The 23,206-nt window shown below is 35.3% G+C and overlaps 1 protein-coding gene across 4 annotated transcripts in view; it reads right to left on the minus strand.

Annotated features, from left to right (window-relative positions):
* LOC127975893 (disintegrin and metalloproteinase domain-containing protein 12) overlaps positions 1–23,206 on the minus strand; it is an 88,194-nt gene that overhangs the window by 59,703 nt on the left and 5,285 nt on the right. For all 4 annotated transcript variants that reach the window (XM_052579926.1, XM_052579927.1, XM_052579925.1 and 1 more), the window contains exons 2-3: positions 7,925–8,031; positions 3,763–3,836 (exon numbers count right to left, since the gene is read on the minus strand). In XM_052579926.1, coding sequence (XP_052435886.1) covers positions 3,763–3,836; positions 7,925–8,031 — 181 coding nt within the window. The remainder of the gene's footprint in view (positions 1–3,762; positions 3,837–7,924; positions 8,032–23,206) is intronic.

A 23,206-nucleotide genomic window follows, 5' to 3' on the forward strand; every position in this document is an offset into this window, starting at 1 on the left:
AATCACTTATTAAAACATGGACTTGACATTATGACGGGTCTAAACCAGACAAGGTGCCAGCACTACCAGCACAAAACACATGTAGCAAAATATTTACCAAAATACCTTCATTTTAGGCACCAGAATGAAAAAGCTTATAAATAATAGTTTTATATTAATAATTTAATAATTTACACCTGCCCCCTGCCTCACTGAAAAAAAAGAAAGAAATATTTTTACAATTCGTCCACTGACAGTAATTACATGTTTTGTGAGCTTGGCTAAGCTCCTTCCTGTTTGGCTGAATAAAAGGAAGCCTTTCAATGGCACACACTCTGTCTCTTCCTCAGTAACAGCTGTTTGTGTCGTCCAGAAGAAGCTCTAAATCTTCCTACAATCTTCCTTCATTCAGCGTCCTGTGGACTTTGATCAATTCTGTGTCAGGGATGTTGACTCTAACGTCATTATCAAGATTTACAGTCTAAAAGAGGCAAAACACTAACAAATGAAAAAAACTGATACTGAAACGGAAAGAAATGAAAGTAGGGATGCTACAAGCTACATTTTTTCAGTAGTGTGACAGTAGCTAATCAAAATAATGCAGTTTTTCCAGTAACAAGCTATTTTTACAAACACTACATTGTTGTTTTTTATGTCATATATTGCTCACGCAGCCTTACAATCAAATAATCAAACGTACTCTCTCAGAAAGTGTGTCTCGCTCTCTCTCAAGTACCGCTGGGGAGTCCAATTATTTTTAGCGAATTAGTTTGTTTCGGACGGTGCATTTCAATGAACCGGCTCCAAAAATGAATTCATCCCTTCATGTCACACAGTAATAGTTTTTCCAGTCACTGTGGAGCATTGTACATCTTTTAGTTGTTAAATACTGCTGTTCGGCATTTCATTGATAGAGACATTTGTTATATTTGTACTGATGGGGAACGGTGAAAAATGTGGACTGGGAGAAGACACAAGCCATTCATTCATCAAAAAGAAGCACAATGGAACGTGGACTGACTGCAAAGCCAACAATTTTATCAGTTGTATTTGGGGTATCTCACTTCAAGCCTTCAGTAAGCAGGTGTCCATCATTCAAAATCCAGAAGAGGTACACATATTGCACTGCAAACTCACCCACAGGCCATCCAAGATGTTGTTGCTTCATCAGATAAGCTTGTTGCTCCAGAGCAGATTTGGAGAAATGTAGCATTACATCACTCCCTCTGTAGTGAATGGGTGCAGCCAAAAAAAAAAAAAAGAGCACATAACAGTGCTTCATATAACTCCAGGCTATTAAATAATGTCTTGTAATGTGTAAAACTTAGTGTTTATAAGAAACATTTTTATAATATGATTAAAGCATTTTAACTGTAATTCATAATTTTAATTACTATCATAATGACACTTCCTTCAGAAAAAAATGATTACATCAAAATCATATTTGTTTAGAACTGTTTCACTTGTAAACAGTGCTTGATCTGTGCATATGTCTCTCCTAACTCAGATGAGATATTTATTTTTCACTGGAGAATGCAATATTATGGATAGAGAACTCATATGAAGTTAAAAATAATGGATTAGTCTAAATAATGGATTTCTTTCACACAAACATGCAGTTTTTTTCTTTTATTTGACATTAATTAATTTACTGCTGTGTGGATTACTTGTAGATTATTCAACACAAAGTTTTTATCAGCTGTATGGACTCTCATTCTGACGGCACCCATTCACTGCAGAGGATCCAATGGTGAGCAAGTGATGTAATGATAAACATGGTTTTGGCGAAGAAAAAAAACATCTAGTAGATTTTAAGAAGATTTTCATTTTTCGGTGTATAATGTACCAAGTTATGTTTTATAACTTGTAGTACTACTTTTTAAAAGGAATAGCTCAAAATTCTTTTTCATTTTGAATAGCTTGCTAGAGCTTAAAGTTAATTTCCCAGTCATGCTAAATGATCTTGTTTAAGGAGGCTTTAAAACATCATACACATGCTCTCACTGTGTCTCGCTTTTTGTTACAGACTTTATGGTAAGTGTTTTCACTCAGTCTTGAGATGAACATGGCCCTTAAGAGAATTCAGCAAATTAAGTGAAGCAAAGCTGCAGCATCACTGGGCAGCTGCTGATTAGAGTCTATCAGCATTACAGCGTTCTCTTCAAGTCTATGACAGTCAGCTCTGAAGCTTCACTCACCACTGCACACAGCCCTAAGCCATTTGTTTTGGAAATCCTTTGGATGAGCAATCAAAGGTGGCAGTGCTTTCCTGTTCGTTATGAGTTAAACAGAGTTCAAGGCTTTTGTTTGGTCTGTGTTATATAGCTGATATGTGGTAGAGAATACAGGGAGGAGAAATCCATAGAGTAAAACAACGATTATCAAATGAATTAATCCGAAATGAGGTCAGGATGAGGTTAGATGAAATCCAGAGAAAGATGGGAACTATCAAAGCTCTTTCATCAAATGCATCGTCGAGTGAATAAATGAGAGCCTCAGTTTTATCGTGGCTTAAAAAGATACACGCTGGCTGTTTTATTTGTCGAGGACTTGCCACTTGTTCATCTTTCATTAATATGCAGTGAATCACTTTGCATGTGTAGGAAAGCTTTCAAGATCTGACACTTCATTGTAAAAAGGCTCATATTAAACACCGAGTTGCACTGGATTTCAAAACCCATGCAGATATGTTTGCATGGTAGTGTCTTGATTGTTATGATTACTTTGATGATGTACACACAAAGCTTCATGGTCCTTCTAGAGAAATGAGTGTGTGTCCTCTGGGTTGGGCTTTTATATATCTGGATGAGTGAAGTTTTTTTGTTGTGTTTTTGCTGTGGGAAAAAGTTGAACTCAGCTTAATGTACAGAGAAGGTCAGTGTGTATCAGACGTCCCAGGAGTTTCATTGTTGGCTCGTCGGCTCTTTTCTTCTGTCTGTTTCTATTTCTCTGTTCTTTCCCATACAGTAATGTTATATATGACATACATTGCCCTATATTAGTGCCACATATGTTACCTGTTAAGCAATATCCTCTAGCTATATAAAGATATTTTATAGCATATTTAAAATTACCACAGTAAATGTATACATATGTTAATAATATCTACTGTATATGCACAAGTTGCATATAAGATGCATATGCTACAATTTCACATACTCTTAAGAGTGTATATGATTTATAATTCTGCTTAACTGTTCTCAAACCATCCCCTTGAGTTTTATTCTGAATAGTGCATAACCTTGGTAAAAGACAGAAGAAGTTAAAGAAAGAGAGAAAAACCTAGACATTCATGTTTTCAGCTGCTTAATGTTTCAAACTGTTGAGTTTCACTTTGCTTGAGTGCCCCTTACTACATTAGCCGTTTACTGCATTAGCCCATTTTTTGTTTTGCAATATTAAATATATTTTTTATCCGCATAAGGAAGTCTTACATCATGGTGACATTAACTGTGTGTGTGATGGCTGCCTGCCTGTTCCAATGAATATGAACTGGCACTTTTAAGCTTCACAAAGGACACAAAAGCACCATGAAAGTATCAGGAAAATTATTTATATGACTTATGCACTGTATTCACATTCTTCTAACTGATGTAAATGATATAAGCAAATGATGACAAAATTTTCATTTTTGGGTGAACCATCCCCTTATGTTACTTGAATGTGCTTTGTTTTGTTGAGACAGGATCTGCAGAACTAGATCATGTGGTTTTGTAAAAACTCTGTGTGTCTGGTCATGTGTGTGGATATTTGAGAGTCAGGAGTGTTGTGAGAGAGACTTACTGGTTCTTTTCCAAAGATAAAATCAGCTGTTGTCCTTCTGCTTGGATCAGGATGCGCAGCGAAGCAGGAGGCGTCTAAATAAATGAAAAACAAAACAATCACTTCATGTCCTGTTTTCCTATTTCAACCATTTTTCTCTAAACCCTGCACCTTCCTCACTGAAACACACATACACATACACATACAGTACACACAGCCTTCACACCTTTGAATGACTCAGCCAGAGCCATACAGTCAAAAGGAAGCCACCAAACTGTCATTTTACACATAATAATGTGTCAAGCACTTTGCACGGGCCCATGGCTGATGTGTTCATGTACAGCCACTGCATCTTTATTCGTTCGACTCATTCAAAGACATGGGGAATATAAACTGAACTCCGCACACAAATAGTATCTAAACATAAACTGCTTCACGAGAAATAACAAAAAACCAGTTAGCAGCAAGGCCAGAAATGTTGAAGTGAGTGGATCTTGGTGAATCGGGGTGGACCTCTATGTTGTACCTGTTCACAGTGTTCTGTCAATGGGAATGTTTTATATTTCTTTTGTTTGTCTAGACCAGTGGTTTTCAACCTGTGGTCCGCGGTATTGCAGGTGGGCCGCCAATTATTTTCTGTTCATTTCCAGTTCTTTCTAGGGCTGTGCGATTAAAAGAAAACGTCCTAAAATCACGATTTGAGCGTGCGCATATGCCTAACTCCAGGTTCACACACTGTCTGTGATGCGCCTTTTTTCTGAGCCAATGTTGACGGATCAGAGCGTTCTCACTGCGGTAAAAGGCTAGAAATAAAAACGTGCGAAAATAATTCATGTCTAACACATGAGCATAGAGTGAATTTGTTAGTGAACAGGATGCAGTTTAAGTGAGAGGAGACACGTTTTAAGTGTGCACACTCTCTCCTCGCAAAGCAGCGTGTATCTGAGCAAGCATGACCGGCTTTGTGACAGAGCAAAGGAAATCTGCTGCGAACAGAGAGATTCGCACTCGTGCATTATTTTAATGTGTTTTCGCGTTATATGTATGCGCTCTCACTGCTGACCGCATACACATACTGTATACACACTGCAAACACCTGAGGCACCGCTACAATTAATGAGCTCTATGAACAATGCATGGCAAAAACGAAAAAAAAAAGTCCCTGTATACAGGATTTTTTTTTTTTTTTTTTTTTTTTTTTGCCACAAGTCTATACATTTTTTTACATCTTCACTATAGTGATAATTTTGACTTATATCTGTTCTAGAGATGTTACAACTTTTTGATAAAGCTCTGATTGGTTTTCTTTTGGAAATATGTTTCAAATTAATCCTGAATGCATTTATGACTGTAAAAGCACAATTCCAAAATTGATCAAAAAAATCGCGATAGTTTTTTTTTTTTTGTCCATATCGCACAGCCCTAGTTTATTCAATAAATATAGTTTAAAATCTAGCTTCTGAGTACTAAGTTATTAACCCAACAATAGCGGGGTCAGTTAATTTTTTTGAAGTGGGCCGCGCAAACATATGTGTTTGGTTGTGTGGGCCGCGAGTTGAAAAAGGTTGGGAACCACTGGTCTAGACAATGTACTGTATGCTGTGTTTTCACAGCCTAATGTTCATCTGCAAAGTTAAGGTGAACTGCTTGAAACAAGCATCGTTATTCTATGTGGTGGTGACATATTTCAACTGAAACAGGAAGAGAGGGCGCGGCATATTGAGCAGCCCCGCCCCCTTTTAAAAATAGCCAATGGTGTTCTCGTTAAAGTCGTATTTGACAGAAAAAAAGTTAAACAAAATAGTGTTCATAATCATGCTGAGGCAGTGTAGTGGTGAAAGTTTTTTAATATATGCCAACTGGTGCATGTGATCCACTTCGTGTGGTCGCTTCTCTGGACTGGAGACAAAGTCCAGATGTGTGCTGAAACGGTTCATGTGACACAACGTGAAACCACACCTCATTTGCACCAATCGAAAGCATATTTACACTGTCTGAATCATTCCCTATCACCTACACTGTGCACTACGAGCCATTCACTGTATAGGAAATACTACACTGTGAACAAGTGACTGATCTCAGATGGCACTTCAGTCATAGTGACAACAGCCAATCACATTAGTTTTCTGGTGTTGCATGAACGCGATTGGCTAGCATCTGCACCAGGATATTTGCATAAGCTGATCTGATTGGCTGACGCCGCCGTTGGCGCTTGAAAAGTTGAGCGAATTTTGAAATTACTTACAAAAAGTATTTTTGTGGTTTTGTGCTTGTAAATTTTATTTTTTCATACTGAGAATGAAGAAATTTAGAAATAAATTGTCATTTTACTGATGTACTATACAATAAAAATTATTATACTTTACGAAAAACACTTTAGTATTATTTTATAGTAGAACATTATTATTGCAAATATTTTTTCTTATTTTGTGTTATACGTTTATGGATATTTTATGTTTAATGTTTATGAATATTTATAAATAACACAACTCTTATTACTTTACAGTCATATTAAATGGGTCAAAAACAGTGGAAATGTGGCCTAAAAAACTCAAGCTTTTCATGGTCATTGAAAGACGTCTGTTTACCCAAGTGTGAACACAAACTTTTCCAGTTTTTCTCATTCAGTAATTTTTCAACATTCTAGAATTGCTCACTATTTCCAAACAAAGCTTTTCACATAATCTGGCAAAAAATCATGAATTATATATAGCACAATATATAGCACAGAAAATATTGCAATGTCCTTTTTTCCAATATTGTGCAGCCCTAATACTATAATTAGGCCTAGAAATGTGTGCCTTAAATATGACACAAAAGGCTTCATAGGGTTCAAAAAGTCAATATTTGGATACAGATCCTGAAACATTTCTGAACAACTGTTAAACTTTCACTTTATTACAACAGAATGACCATTTACTTTTCCTTGTTAAACAGCTGATAGAGCATATCTTCCTCCCTTACTCCAGCTGGAGTGATATGGCTTTGGGCCATCAGTCAGGCCACTCGTGGCACAGACCGACGGGTCTTTTATTCAGAGTGGAATTTCCTGCCACCTCAATCTCCACCTGCATATGTTTAATCAAAATTTCTTGGAAAGCAAAGCAAAGCAAAGCCAACCTTTCCCTAGCACTGCATTTTCATGACATACAAAACTTTTTCCTAACAATGCATTAAAACATTCTCGACATTTCAGACAGGTATGAAAAGCTCTGGGTGTCGAGTTTCCGTTGCCTAATCCTCAGAGCACACATGAATTCACAGCAAAATGGGCACTGAAATGGCCTCTAAGTGCCATGTGCCAGACATCGACATTGCTCTGAACTATGGAAGACGTTTGACTGTAATATATGATGTTTTATTAACAAGGTTCGGGAGGAGCGCATCAGATACTTAGCCTAATCAAACACCGGAGGAGCACTATCAAGTTAATCAACACCACAGTACAAATACAGCTGACTCACCTTTATCCATTGACAGTTTATCAGCATCCCTCCTCCACCCCATCACCTCACTTCGAGTTCATTTCACACATATGGGGGAGGGGGGTACTCGAGGTTCGTGTCATTCCCGAGCTCGGAGCCCTTCCCCGGACAGCACGCCACATACGCATTATCATACTTCAGCTAATTATATCTAGCATGAACTCGTGAATCACTGGAGCTCGAGTAACTCTCCAGAGTAACTCACCAGAGACTGGAATCAATTAAGCCTTAATGACGAAGGCCCTGTGACTTTTTGCGACAATGTCGCCACGGCTTCAGGCAGTTAATCTAATCTAATGTACTCCAAAACAGTTTTCAAGATTCATCACCTCATCACTCAGCCTCTGTGCCTCTGGTGGCATTTGGCAGTCAAGCCTTTCACTTATTTTCACAAATGACCCTTTTAGAGCTAAAAGGCTGTGGCTCAATAATGATACTGACTATGCGAGTCATACATTGTGAGCTAATTTGTAACGTAGTCTAATGTTATACCATTTTGAACTGAAGTGAACTTGCACTGGACTCAATATATTATCCATCTGAAAAGAATGTACACAACTCAGTGCTATTCAAAACCAAAAATAACATAAATAAACACAAGCAACAAGACATCATGATGGAAGGGTAAATTACTTTCTAGAGGTTTAGGACAATATGTGAAAAATGGTGCAGCAACAATACACAGTGTTCTTTCTTACCCTGGAGTGGAGCCAGCTGATTGGTCGCTGCTCTCTTCCTTCCAGCAATAACGGTACCATGGTGTGGTAGTGTTCCAGTTTGTTGAGCACACTTTTTAGTTGCCTCCCTGCGACAAGCAACAGCAAATGTTCCCATTAGTGTTGCAGTGGGTACCAGAGACACAATATGTGATGCAGCTGAGCTCTTTCAATTTCTGTGTGTGTGTTGGAGGCAAGAAGTTCAAATGACCAACAGTTAAAAGTGGAATTGTAAACTGAAGACATCAGTAAGCATTGCTGTTGTAAATTAGGATCAACATGAACAAATGCAGAGATAAATTAACTTTAAATCTTTAACTCATTACATTTTTAATCCTAAAACTTGGAAAAGGAGCAGTATTTAAGTAATGGGTTCCCTCTGATTTCTAATGGGATTTTAGGATGCTGGTCTTCCAGAAAGTTTAAAGATGTACTATGCAGGTTCCATAGTTCCAATAATTCCATTATTGAGCATTCCATTATTGTCTTATCCCAAATCTGAATTTCACAAATAATTACAATGAAACTCCAACTAACACAGTGAATTAAAAGCGAAATTTTGAAGTAGAAAAAAGCAGCCTTGGTTCCTGAAGTGTTTTTCTCACAGGGATTTGAAAACATCTTCTATAAAATGTTTCAAGCTGCGGACCAAATCAACCAGCAACAAGGTAAAACATAATATTACAATCTTTGATTTGGAGCAAAAATTCAAAAGGTATAAGAATCATTGGTAATATGGTTCACCAGATAATGCAGACTGATGGCTACACAGTAGGTATTTATTTACTACTAAGTCATAGTTAAAAATTTAGTTATTCCATGGAGAAAATAAAGGGTCTTTTTACTTTAAGAACCCGGATATGTTGTCAGATATGGTACTTGCTATCATGCAACATAATTTTGCATGATAAGCATTTCATAGTACTTTAACATCACCTGAATAGACGTTACAATTTTGTTTTACAATATAAATGACAGTCTTCCCACAAAACAAAACATGCTGAAAATCTGCATGCTTTTAAAATGTCAGCTGCTAACAAGTTGCTGCATATAGTATGGATTACTATGGTTGTATTTTACATCCAGCACACCTTGTTAAGCACACAGAAACTGTTTCCACTATTTTCAAATATTAATAGTAGCTTATATATTCAACAACTGAAATACATTTCTATATAAAGAAACAAGTTGACTGCTGTCTTCCATTTAAATCAGAAAGTATGAATTTTTAGGAACAGCAGAACAGCACTTGATGTTGGAAATTTCAGTTTATAAACTCATAAGGAAACACTGATAGATGAAGATGATGTAACGTGAACATAGCAGCACCCTGGGAGAGGTACATGGCTGATGAAATATATTCTCTTATGTGCATACAATGATGAATCAAAGTAATGCTTGATAAATGAGCATTCCAGGATGGGCAACAATTTGACATAATGACTGAAAACTTTTTCATAAGAGTATGAAAAAGAGTGCACTGCATGAATAAGAACGCTGAGTGCATGTCATAATTTGACATCAGTATTTTTTAAGTACAATGGGGTCCAAAAGTTTGAGGCCGCTGATGAATAGGTTTCTGTTTTGTTCTTTTATATTAGAAAATTTCATTCTTTTTCTCAAACTGGCATGTAATGAGAAGAATGATAAACTTGACTTGACTTGCTTCTGTGTTTCGTGAGTGTAGTTGCGTCATCAGTCTAAATCAAAAAATTTCTCTCTTTTCTCTCCCCTCAGTGAAAGCATCGAACGCTTTGGCCCCCACAGGGCCAAAGCGTTCCATCCTCATCTGAACCTCAACACTACGGCATCCATTATGAATGAGGGGGACAGACATGGAGAGAGAGAGAGAGAGAGAGAGAGAGAGAGAGAAAGAAATGAAGAGGAGGTATAAGAGAGAGAAACATGCACAATACAGCATTGTACAGAAGTGCAGCCTTAAGAGCGGCTGAGCTGAAGCTGCAGAGTGACAGCACACCATGTTTTTTTCCATCTCTCTAAAGGCTGTAAGCCCTCCCTTCTTCCTTTCTCTCTCTCACTGCAACTTACTTACAAACACAGTCATTTTTTATCAAATTTTTTTTTTTATATATATTCTACATGTGTTCTATTTATAATTTAGGCATGCAAATTATAAACAAATAGAAGAGAAAAAAAAACGGTTCAATCTGGCCACTAACCCCGGCACTTATTATTTAATTTTTTTTAATAATATTAAAAGATATACAGTATCTTATATTGTAAAAATACATACTACTGTCCTGTAAAAATAATAAGCAGTATTTAATAATCATGACAACAATTAATAATATGCAATATCATATAAAATACTGTAATAAAAGTATGAATATAATTGTTATTATTAAAGTACTTGCCAAAATTATTACAATTATTCATTTAATAAATATTATTATTTTTTAACAAACATATAGTTAAAACAGCAATATTGTGAAATATTATTACAAATATATATATATATATATATAAAAACGTTTTATATATTATCAAATGTAATTTATTCATGTGATCCAAAGCAGAATTGTCTGCATCATTACAGTCACATGACCTTTCAGAAATCATTACAGTTTGATTTGATGCTCAAAAACATGTCTTATAATTATCAATGTTAAAAACAGCTACTTCATATTTTGTGTGAAAATGGTGATATATTTTATTTTTCAGGATTCATTGACAAATAGAAAAAAAAACTGCATTTATTAGCATTTACTTTAGATTTACATTTAGTAGACGCATTAGCATTTACCAAATATATTTATTACATTTATCATTCATCACTTTAATGTGCATGATGAATACAATTATTAATTTCTCTCTCTTTTTCAAATCTTACCACAAACGTGGTCTCACTTTTGTGGTATCACTGTTTCCACAAAAATGTTATACATCAAAAACAGTTCTTAAGATTGATAATAATAAACAGTAAATGTTACATGAACAACAAATTGGCATATTAGAATGATTGATAATAATAAATAGTAATTTTTTTTGAGCAGCAAATCTGCATATTAGAATGATTTCTGATGGATCTTGACACTGAAGTAACAGCTGCTGAAAATTTAGCTTTGCCACAACAGAAATATATTACATTTGAAAATATTTTGTTTTGTAAGTTTTAATTGTATTTTTGAACGAATAAATGTATCTTCTTTCAAAAATACTAATAATATGCAATATTTGCATTAAAGAACCATTGTATGAACATGCATCACAGCAGATCCATTCTATTCTTTGATGTAGATTGGGCAACCATATACACTCTTAAAAATGAAGGTGCATTACAATGGCATAGAGGAACCTTTTTGTCTAAATGGTTCCATAAAGAACCTTTAACATCTGAAGAACTTTCTGTTTGACAAAGAATCCTTTGTGGTGAAAGAAGGTTCTTCAGATTACAAAAAAGGTAAGAAAGAGATGGTTCTTTAAAGAACCTTTAACTGAATGTTTCTTTGTGGAATCAAAACTGGTTCTTCTATGGCATCGTTTGAAGAACCTTTTGAAGCACCTTTATTTTTAAGAGTGCAAATGCATGAATATGGTAATTATTCAGTATAGTTCTGTCATTGATTTAAACATGGATTAAATCCAGTGTATTACAATCCAGTACCACAACTAGACTGTAGTACCTTTTTAAGGTCAGAACAAATATACTGAGCCTCAAATCCTAGAACAAAATGACGATCACTTTACAAATACATTGAGACACTACAGGAACTAAACAGCCCCTGAAAACACATACTTAGTGCACTAGTATCCCATAAATAGAGAACAAATATAGTCAGTGAGAATCTTGTCAGATCATAATAACACATATTCGGTCTGCAGGTTGCACTGGGCTCATGGTTTTCCACTGCTGGTTTGTCAGGTAACCATTTTTACTAGTGATTCAGAGTTCTGAAGGAGACAGGAAGTGCCACAGTACTCCGGAAATGTCTTTTCTCCCCACTGGGATGCTATCACTCATGCTTCAATATGTGTTTGTGCACATCCTGTCATTTTGGATATAATTTATAGCACATAGGCATATGCACAAACCCCCACTTCCTTTACCCAGACCCCATTTCCTGTCTGTCATTATCATTCAACCTATCCTCTCCTTCTGCTCTTTTAGTCCAAGAAGGATTCAATTCAGGAAGAGGCTTTAACAAAGCTGACATTTGTGCTTAAATGAGAAATGAGTGAGGAAATTTAATTGAAAGACATTGTCATAATTTAATGTTCAACTTACACATAGATAGATAATATACAGTAAGTTATTTTACATCAAATCCTAAATATTACACACCTAAATATGGTATCAAATGATATCAGATAACAAACCATATACTTTAACCCTATAAATCCTTCCATATCATATTTGATAGGATAATTTCTAAGGCCTATCTATCTATCTATCTATCTATTTATCAGGGGACATACAAGCCAAAATTCATTCTTGCACTCTCACACACTTATATTCTCTTTTTACATACATATATTTCTACTTTCAAACACTTCTATTCTCCTTTAAATACAGAACAAGCAGATAGAACAAATTCACTGTTTGAGAAGCTCGAAATACTGGAAGAAAAACCAAAAACCATAAATACTTCAAATAAAAACTCTCATGGCATTTTCTTTTGCTATTCTGTAAAATACATACAGTATTTTTAAAGGGGTCATATGATGCAAAGGGGTCAAGTTTTCCTTTCTTTTTGGAGTGTTACAAGCTCTTGGTGCTTAAAGAAGTTGCAAAGACTACAGTCTCAAACCCAAAGAGATAATCTTTATAAAAGTTAAGAGTCAACCACACCCCCTTAAAATGGCTCAGTCTAATGGCCCAACATGTCTACATCACAATGTTGGAAGATTTACATAACACCGCCCAAATTTTCACGCAAAGAAAGAATGTGTAACTTTGATTCTTGCTGTTGCCATCGCCACCATGTTGTGGAGATGCTGTTTCGTTGTGTAAAAAAGTACATATATATATATGTAAGCAGAAACATATGCATGTAAAACAAGAATGTATGTGTGTGAGAGTTAAGATATATGTATGCGAAAGTAAGTGTGTGAGAATAGAAATGTATGCAAAAGGATAATGTTAGTATGGGAATAGAAATGTATGTATGCGAAAGGAAAATGTAAGTGTGTGAGGATGGAAATGTATGCGAAAGGAGAATGTATGTTTGTGAGAATAGAAATATATGTTAAAGGAGAATGCGTGTAAAAATTGAAATGTATGTATGAGAAAGGAGAATCTAAGTGTGTGATAATAGAAATATATCTACGCAAAGGTGAATGTAAGTTTGTGAGAATAGAAATATATGTATGCATGTGAAAGGAGTGTGTGCGCTTGTATAGACATTATAGAGAGAGATTCAATAAATAAACTTTTATATAAAAAATAAATTAAATATTATATATATATATATATATATATATAGAGAGAGAGAGAGAGAGAGAGAGAGAGAGAGAGAGAGAGAGTTTATTTATTGAATCTCTCTTGCCCTCTTTCTATATACAGACTATAATAAACATACCAACACCTCTTGTCAAAATGCAACACAGTCACACACCTTATCAGCAAAACTACCAGAGCTCAAGGCATTTCATTATCACCAGTATTCACACACCATCCAATCCGTAAATAACAATATGTTTTTGTACACAGTGTCTAGCTTTGGCATAACTCTCCCTGCATCTAAATAAAGTGCACCAGTGGAGTTCTGGAGGTAAATATTCCACTCACTCTCTCCATACAAACAGGTTTTTACAAATAGTGTATACACATTTTGTATAGTCTTCTTACAATTTATAGACTTCCTACAACTTATAGATTTAAATTTGACTATTTTTCAATAAATATTTAGTTTTTAAAACTGGAATAAATATACATAGTTTTATATAACAGTTTTATATTAAATAATTAGTTTTATATTGCATCATTGATTTTGTTTTTTATTCCATCATTTGCGATGCATTATGATCTGCTTAATTCAGTGTTAAACTTGTCCAGCTTTGCTTTTCGCCAGTGTTCAAAAATTGTCATTGTCATCTTTGGTTATATAGTTTGGTTTATAGCTTTTTTAGAATCCCCATGGAGGAAATTAACAGGAAAAATACTTCCTGAATCAAGACTGCTGAAGAAGGGGGCGGTCATTGTTTCACTCTACTGTATATGCGTAAATCCCTGATGCACAGTATACAAACAGAGTACTTTTTCTGCCTAAATTCTGAAATGTGTAAACAGTTGACATTTTGATATTCTATAAAGTCATAAAATTCATATAAAATACTTGGTTGTCCTAACAGTGCGTAACTTTAGCATTTGTTTGGAATGTGGCCATGTGTACCTCCTGCTTGCTTTTCCTTCTTTTTTTCTCTTTCCCTTGACATCCATGTCACGTTCAAGCTATCTGATGGCCTGATGACTTGACCAGATTTATAAGTCTAGTGTCAACGTAAAACCCCAGAGAATGTGTGTGTGCATATGCGCATGCGTGTACGGATATGCTTTATTGAACATAATGAAATTCCATTGAGGCTTCTAACTAAATACAGCACTGATAGCAGCAGGCCAAACAATTCACCAGTACGGCATCTAACGAAGCCTGAGTGTTGAATAGATATTATGTTGGATATGTCTAAGGCCAAAGAGAGGAAATAAAGCAAAGATTTGAGGTATAATTAAAAAAAAGAAGAAAAAAAGACATACCATAAATGCTTAAACTAGATGCTGCTGCTTTTTTTTTTTTTTTTTTTTTTACGGACCACATAGGAAAAGTTCAAGATGTTTAGAAGCATTTATGTGGGAATTTTAATTACATGTGAGAACTGCTGCACATGTTTGTAATGGTGTAAATTAATTCAACATGAGAGAATTTAACTATATTCTTTATGTCAAAAAAAAAAGCTTTCCATGAAATTCTTGGAAACTGACAGGCACGATTATTCACACGTTTCCCTCAGATTTAACATCAATGTATTTGATCATAGAAAAGTAGCAATGACACATTTAAAAATAAAGACTGATGGATTCATGGCAGCTTTCATTGGCCAAGGCCCGCCCATGAGGCCGTTTGACCGACATGTCAAACAACCAATCACAGTTTGTTTCATTCAGCGTCACGTTTTGGGGCGTGTAAATGTTGCCATAATAACAGGCCGGTGTGTAAAACTCTGACATATTTTAAATATTCTATGCAGTGAACTTTAAATATTCCACATACTTTTAAAAATCCAGGATTTAGTTGATCCAGATAATCACTCGTTGTCACAGTTGTAAACATGACGGCTTTCTTCTTTCATGATGGGGTTTAGCGACACGGTATCTTTGTTTCCAGGCGGAACGTTAATGAACGCAATTTGCATGTCTCGTGGTAATCCTGTAGAATTCAACCAATCCATTATACAACCAGTCTGCCCAGAATGCTCTGCTTCTGCTCAAAATATCTATTTAAAGTGAGAGGGTCTAACAGTCAAACACACTGTCAAAAATACTGGATAGAGCTTAATATGCTAAAAGCTTAGTCCAACCTTATTATGAATCATTAGGGGTCAGCACACTTGGGCTCTGAGGATCATGTAACTTCCAGGCTTATTTTGAGTCAGACAAGACCAAAACACTGATCTTTCAACTTGAGACTCATTCTGACTGAATCACTGAATCAGTAAATCATTAACTGAAGCAACTGGCTACATTCACATTCACAAAATAATTATTACATTTGTGTGGAACAACTCTTTCATTGGAAACAATTATTTGAAAACAATTTTCTTTTTTGGTAAATTTTCTTTTTTGACTTGAATTGTCTCATTGGAAACAATTCAAATTCAAAATAATAATTTGTTCATGAAACATACATCAGAGCATGGCTGTATCCAAAATTGCAGTTCCTTAGAAGTAGCGGGTGAAAAATATTATATGAAAAGATGAGAATGGCTGAATTCACAGTTCATAATAATGTAGGTGAAAAGTACGGGAATGTATAGTATCTCATCTATTATGGATACTTTACTACACCATAGGAGAGGAGTTGTGAATGGCAGTGAAGTGACCTACTGTAACTGATGCTGACAGGTCACATGAAAATGACAACAAGACCACTGTAGTACATCCGTATTTCATTCACAATACACATGATCACAAAGTAATCACTTACTCTTTGAGTAACTGTTTGAATATGCGATTTCGCCAAAATAATTGGTTCCAAAGAATAATCTGTTCATGAACTAAACATCAGAGTGTGTCTGTTGTGCTCAGCCGAATCGAAGAAAATAATCAGTTTAAAATAATCTTTGTTCGAGCACTGAACATCAGAGTAGTGTACATTCGCTTCAAAACATTTTCTGAAATGTAGTGGAGTAAAAGGTTAGAGGTCATTCTTTAAAAAGAAGTAAAAGTTTAAAAAAAAAAAAAAAAAAAAAAAAATATATATATATATATATATATATATATATATATATATATATATATATACATATATTTCGATAGAGTACTAAAATTTGTTACCGCCAAACTAGCACAAGTGCATGTTAAGCATGTTTTAATGAACATGTTGACCAAATGCTTTTGCTTGCTTATAAATGTTTAGTTATATAAAACCATAAGTTATGCAAATAACGAAATTTGCATAATTCCTTTAGCGAAACCAATCACTTAAAGAATACACCGTGATCAGTGGGCAGAGTTCAGTCTTACTAAATTGCTTTCCAGCTCACGGAAACCTCTCACCAGTCACTTCCAACGTATCTCAAATTCAGAAAAAGTAATGAGGACTTTCTTCCACCACTAGGCAGACAAGTTAATGATAAGTTTCTTGTTTGCAGCGTCTTCAGGTTTCTCAGTAGATGAGTTGAATGCATTAGTTCTCTCCTAACATCCTAAAAAGCACCGTCAGCACTCTGAGAGCGAGCTGCTCAAACGAGACGAGAGGTGAGAGATTGGGGAGTGTGTGTGTGTGTGTGTCAGATAGAGAGAGTGAGTGTGTTGGTAAATGGCTAATGCGGGTGTGATGGTGTGAATGAAGAGAGATTACTGACTGAAAGAATCTACAGACTTCTTGACCTTGCTATAATAATCTCTCTCTCTGGTTCCGTCTGTCATTCTCTCACTCTGAGCTCACTGTTATCGATGTGTAGCTACAGATTATGATTTTGAGGCTCTCTGGCAGGGAAAGAAATGAGAGTTTGAAAGATCGACATCTTAAATGGTTGAGGCAAACTATGAGTGGCATCTTATGGTATTAGCCTCTTTAAACAGTGGCCCTTGGGTTAAGGATTTCTGCTGTTCATCTTTCTCTTCAAAAACATATTTATCCTGGGACACATATATAAATCTGAAAAACACTTTTTTATTTTAATAAATTAATACACTATTGGATTCATAGACACATTTGACTTATACTTGCAATGTAACATTTTTATTGGAAAAAAATCAGGATAGCAAAAAAGTGATCTCAGATAAGCATTAGATAGATAGATAGATAGATAGATAGATAGATAGATAGATAGATAGATAGATAGATAGATTGATTGATTGATTGATTGATTGATTGATTGATGGATGGATTGATGGATAGATGGATAGATGGATAGATATCATTTAAATAAATAAATAAATATTGATGGTCATCATTTGAATAAACAAATGATTTGAAGGGTTACAAATATCTGTCCTCCTTACCACCAAAATGATTTTATTTCATATTAAAACGTTTTTCTTTCAGAAGTCTCTTATAGACATGCACAAATATAAATAAATATTCTGTTACATCAGATATTAAAAACACAAAGTCCCCATGAATCATAAGTAGTGATGTCAGTATATATTTATGTATTTACATGTATATACTTATATTCAAATCCTTTATATTATATATAGTATATAAACATTTATTTTCCTTATATATATACATACATGCATGGGTGTGTTTTTATATATACACATAATAAATATTCACAGTACACAAACATATACCATGCGGACAAAAACTTATTTTGGATGCGATTAATCGTGATTAGTCACAAGTAAAAAACTAGTCATAAGTATTCAAAATATGACCAAATTCGGAGATCACATGACCCTTCGGCAGCAATGCAGGCATGGTCCTTCACTCTGCTCACTTTGTCAGAAATTGTATGCATCCTGTCAGTAAATGTTGAACCACTCTTTACCTAGCCCACAATGAGTACTGAGATTAGTACAGACTTTAGTCCATCCACAACTATCAAGAGAAAGAGCTTTTAACCGGTCTTGAAGAAAATGACAGCACTCAGTCTCCAGCCCTTCCTTACTTATCCAGCGGTAATGAAAGGTGAGAAGATGATGTTCAACCCTCCTCAAAAGGCAGAGGATTTTGTTATTTTACTGTCACAAAAGACTTATTCTGCAGTGCTGCAAAGCAGTGGGAGGGCAGCGGCTGCCGTCTCCATCCTTACAGCTCAATGAGATGAGGTCTGTGGTGATCCTAACTGCCCTGAAAAGGAAAATAAGAAGGTGGCCATGGACACTTGTTGATTTCTTTTTGGAATCTTGCCCCTGTCCCCTACCTTCGTCCGCTGACTGGTAAATAATAATGATTTATTTTATTTATTTTTATGCATTATTTCTATTTTTCAGGCTAATGTAGTGCAGGTTCATCTCTAAACCTTTTGCTCAGTAGGCCTTTTGGGGGGAAATGTCTTGCGCTGAAATAGACAGGTCACATATTAACATTTGTTGCTTTGGTTTATGCAGACCTACACTCTTGGTAATGTGCGGTCTGCTTTGGATTTTGTACATAGTTTTTCGTTGTTCCTTTTTCTTTGTTTTTTTTTTCCATGCCCTTCAACAGACATCAATAATTGTATTTATTTTGCTTTTCTTTTAAAAGGATTATGCATCTAGGTGGATTGGTATCTAGGATACATACTGCCATATACATACTAACGTCTATATGTCAGTGGCAGTATGGCATTATTTCTGTATTTCTTCATGTAGATATAATTTTGACATTGCAAACACACAATGCAGGTTCTGAATATCTTATCATTGAATGTACCCAGACATTAGAATATTTGCACCATAAATCGATTTCCTGTGCCCTAATACAAGAGTCCCATTTAAATCAATGCAATGTGGCATGTTTTCAAAACAAGTATTACAAACTAGCAGCCTTCTCTTGTGCTTGTAATAAAACTATGGGGGTGCTTATGTTAGTCGATAGGTTACATTTAACTATTGAACATACCGGGAATGATGATGAAGGTAGATTTTTTTTTATATGCTATAAAATACATAATGACAGGTAGAGCACTGGTCTCCATTTACTGCCGAATGAGAAATATTTACAATATATTACTTGAGTAGATTGATTTTCTTTTAGTGATGGGTGGTGATTTTTATGCTGTCTTAAATCCTGCACTGGATAAATCTCACCCTGATACTACAGCTAACAAATCCTTTAAGTTATTGAATACATTTATCACAGAGCTTAATTTAATCAATCTTTGGAGAAACCAGAATACTACATCTAAGGACTTCACTTTTATTCTAACAGACATAAGACTTTCTCTAGGATAGAATACATATTTCTCATCTCTAATTTCATTTAACTCTTCCAACTCTACTGTATATTACCCATTTTATTGTCTGATCACTCTGCAGTAGGGGTGGGCAATATGACCAAAATCTTATATCACGATATGCAAAATTGCAAAATCTCTATAACGATTGATATAGTTATTTTTTCTTTTAATAAGGTTTTTTATGATATTAAGATTTGACACCATACACTTTTCATAATCCTTGTCACCAATGTCAATAACAAACTAATACAAGAAAATAATAATAAAATAATAATAATAATAATAAAAAAAATAAAAAATAAAAAAAGCTCACTGGAGATACATAAACAGCCAGTGAAGAAATAAGAATAAGAAACTAATTACAAGCAAAAGGACATAAACTACAATAAATAAATACATTGTGTAAATGAATTAGTCTTCACTGTGTAAGTTATAACCATCTATCTATCGATCCATCCATCCATCCATCCATCCATCCATCCATATATATATATATATATATATATATATATATATATATATATATATATATATATATATATATATATATATATATATATATACAGAGCAGCACTGATGAGGGGGCGTCTGAGGTAATGAAGGGGGTGATAACATAGCACAGATTTAGGCCTGAGCCCAGCCCGAGCCCAGCCAGAGCCCGGCCCGTGTCCGGCAGCTTATCAGAATTACCGGCCCGAGCCCACCTCCACCCCCCCTCCCAAGACAGTTTATAACCAACTGTTTCAGCTATCAAATGTAATGGCAAAAAGATTACATTTCGTTTCGTTTTTTTATTTAGTTAATTTTGAAAAACGTTTGGAGTATTTTTTGTTCGTTAAATATAATGAGGCAGGGATGTCCACTTAACCCTTTTTTTTGTTTTGTTTATCCTTTGAACCACTAGCATAAGAGATAACATTAAGGGAAGTCGTGGCCTAGTGGTTAGAGAGTTTGACTCCTAACCCTAGGGTTGTGGGTTTGAGTCTCGGGCCACCAATACCATGACTTAGGTGCCCTTGAGCAAGGCACCGAACCCCCAACTGCTCCCCGGGCGCCGCAGCATAAATGGCTGCCCACTGCTCTGGGTGTGTGATCATGGTGTCTGTGTGTTCACTGCTCTGTGTGTGCACTTTGGATGGGTTAAATGCAGAGCATGAATTCTGAGTATGGGTCACCATACTTGGCAGTATGTCACTTTATCTTATATTTAGATCATTTTGATATGTCAATAAAAGGTATAATTAGGGAATTTGATAACTTCTTTTTACTACAACTTGATTACATGTCTAATCCAGGTTTATGTCTTCACAATGACGATTCAAACTCCTGTATAAGTTCATTAAAGAAGAGAATGTTGTTTGCTGGTTTTACAGCTGCAAAGAAGACAATAATACAAAATTGGTTAACTCCCCATACGTGCAAAAACATTCTGGATTCATATCCTCCTTAAAATAGTGATAGTGAATGTACAACAGCAGGACTTAATAAGACTAAAGCTTGTACCGTTGATGCATGGCAAAGTTTTTCTTAGAAATTCTATATGAAGGAATGATCATAAAATATTTTTTTCTCTTTCGGATTGTAAAATTATTAATGTGTCTGTTGCTTCCCCTTTCCTGTTTTGTTAGTTTGAATTGATGCAGTTTTGTTGAATAAAAAATATTTTTTTAAAAAGTAAAAAAAAAAATGATAATGACCATACTGAATCTACTTACATTTGGAGAATAAACACAAAAACTGCTGCATGCTTTTCATTTGGCCTGCATACTCCTCATATGTTTTTCACATTTAATTAAATCTCAAATAGACTACAATGTAAAATATATTTTGGATCAACTAAATATACATCTCTAAATGCAGTTCTGCACAAATGCAACACATTCACAAACTTGGAAGACAGCTTTGATGTTTAATATGTGCAACATTTAGACATGTTTGCACACTTAGAGAAACCGACACACACAATGACAACGAAAGACTAATGAGTGCAGAGAGCTTAGACCTGCACCACCTGAATGCACAAACTGATCCCTATTGTCTGAGCCAGAATCAATAACTGGATGTCTCTGCCAATCAGTGAATGAGACTGTGTGTGTGTGTGTGTGTGTGTGTGGTGTTGAGCTTTGGATCAATGCAGAGAACAACAGGGGTCTGTTCAACATGTCAAAACTGTTTCAGAAGCAGTGAAAGTGGTCTCAGCTCCTTATATTTGAAAAATGTAGATGAACGTAAGACTGAAATGCATCTGCCTTATATTAATCTAGAGATATTTGATCATCCTGTACATTTGGATGATTGGCGTATGTGTGTTAGTGTGTGTCACTCCAGGAGGTAAAACCAGACCCCTCACATAAAGAATGGATTGGTCACGGAGACCAAAGCCACAGTGAGGTGATTCACATGACTGGGAGAGACCTAAATCCTTTTAAAAAGAAACACACAAACACACACATGGTCCAGCTCATGAGGGTGCGGTAAAATTGTGTCAAAGTTTGTTGATCACTTCACCCCACCCTTCAACAAAAAGCATTATCCAAAATCTCTACATGCGTGTCTCTGTCTATCTCTTTCTCACATGAAAACCAAACACACACAGGAAAGGAACTGTAGGTTTCAGTGGAAATTCCCACCAAATTCACCACTATTTTATCAATATGTTCCTCTTTCTCTGTCAGGATTTACTAGGGCTGGTCACACTACACTTTTCATTCCACTGACTTCCATTCATACAAATGTGAATGCAGGATAGAGAAAGCCCAAGCTTATGTGAATTTCACTGGATTCTACTGTAAATTTGGACATTTCCATTGTTTTACAGTATATGTTGCATTATAAGAAAGATGTCACAGAGTGTGACATTATATTATGACCATTTTGGTGTCCATAGAAATGTGGCAAGATCAAAGTTTAAGTGTTACTGCGGCTTGAGAATGAATTACGCCCACTGACATTGCCATTTACTTCCACATGCTGTCTCGTTTAGCCTCTGATTTAAGAAATGCATTATGAAAATCATACATAATTATGAAAACTACAAATGTGCCTCAAGAACACTAAATGCAATTTGCATATATGTTCTGAGTGCTGTTGTGTGTAGGTTGTGGCAGATAACTATAATCTGGTCTACTTTACTGAAATTGTATGGAATTGATGCCCCACTGTGACCCAAACACTTGAATCGACACTTAAAAATATCAAAATGTGCTTGACTACTAGAGTTGTGTGATATGGATCATCCACAATAATACTGCAAATGATATTTTAACAATAACAAAGCAACATATGTCACTTTGCAAAACTCAAACAAAATGGAGTTTTTGAATGAATGATTTGAGTGAATGATTCAATAACCCATTCATAAAGAAAGTGGCTCCATCTGAAATTGCACAATTCACTACTATATAGTGGGAAAAAAAAGTATAAACAGAGAGCAGTAATTCTGAATTTACTGTATTTATAATATTATAGGTAAAAATACTTGGATGTTCTACTAATTCCAGAAAGTTTCTAAAGTGCACATTCACTGGAGACTTCCCACAAGGCCATGGGAGATGATCTGTGAATTGCAGTGAATGCAACATAATCGACACTGGTAGATCATATGACATTGACAACATGACAAATATGGTATGACCAGATTACATTAATTCTAAATGGTTGCGACGTAAGTGCTTATTCAAAATTACTTACTCAGAG

The sequence above is a fragment of the Carassius gibelio genome, chromosome B17, assembly GCF_023724105.1.
Source record: "Carassius gibelio isolate Cgi1373 ecotype wild population from Czech Republic chromosome B17, carGib1.2-hapl.c, whole genome shotgun sequence".
Taxonomy (NCBI): Eukaryota; Metazoa; Chordata; class Actinopteri; order Cypriniformes; family Cyprinidae; genus Carassius; species Carassius gibelio.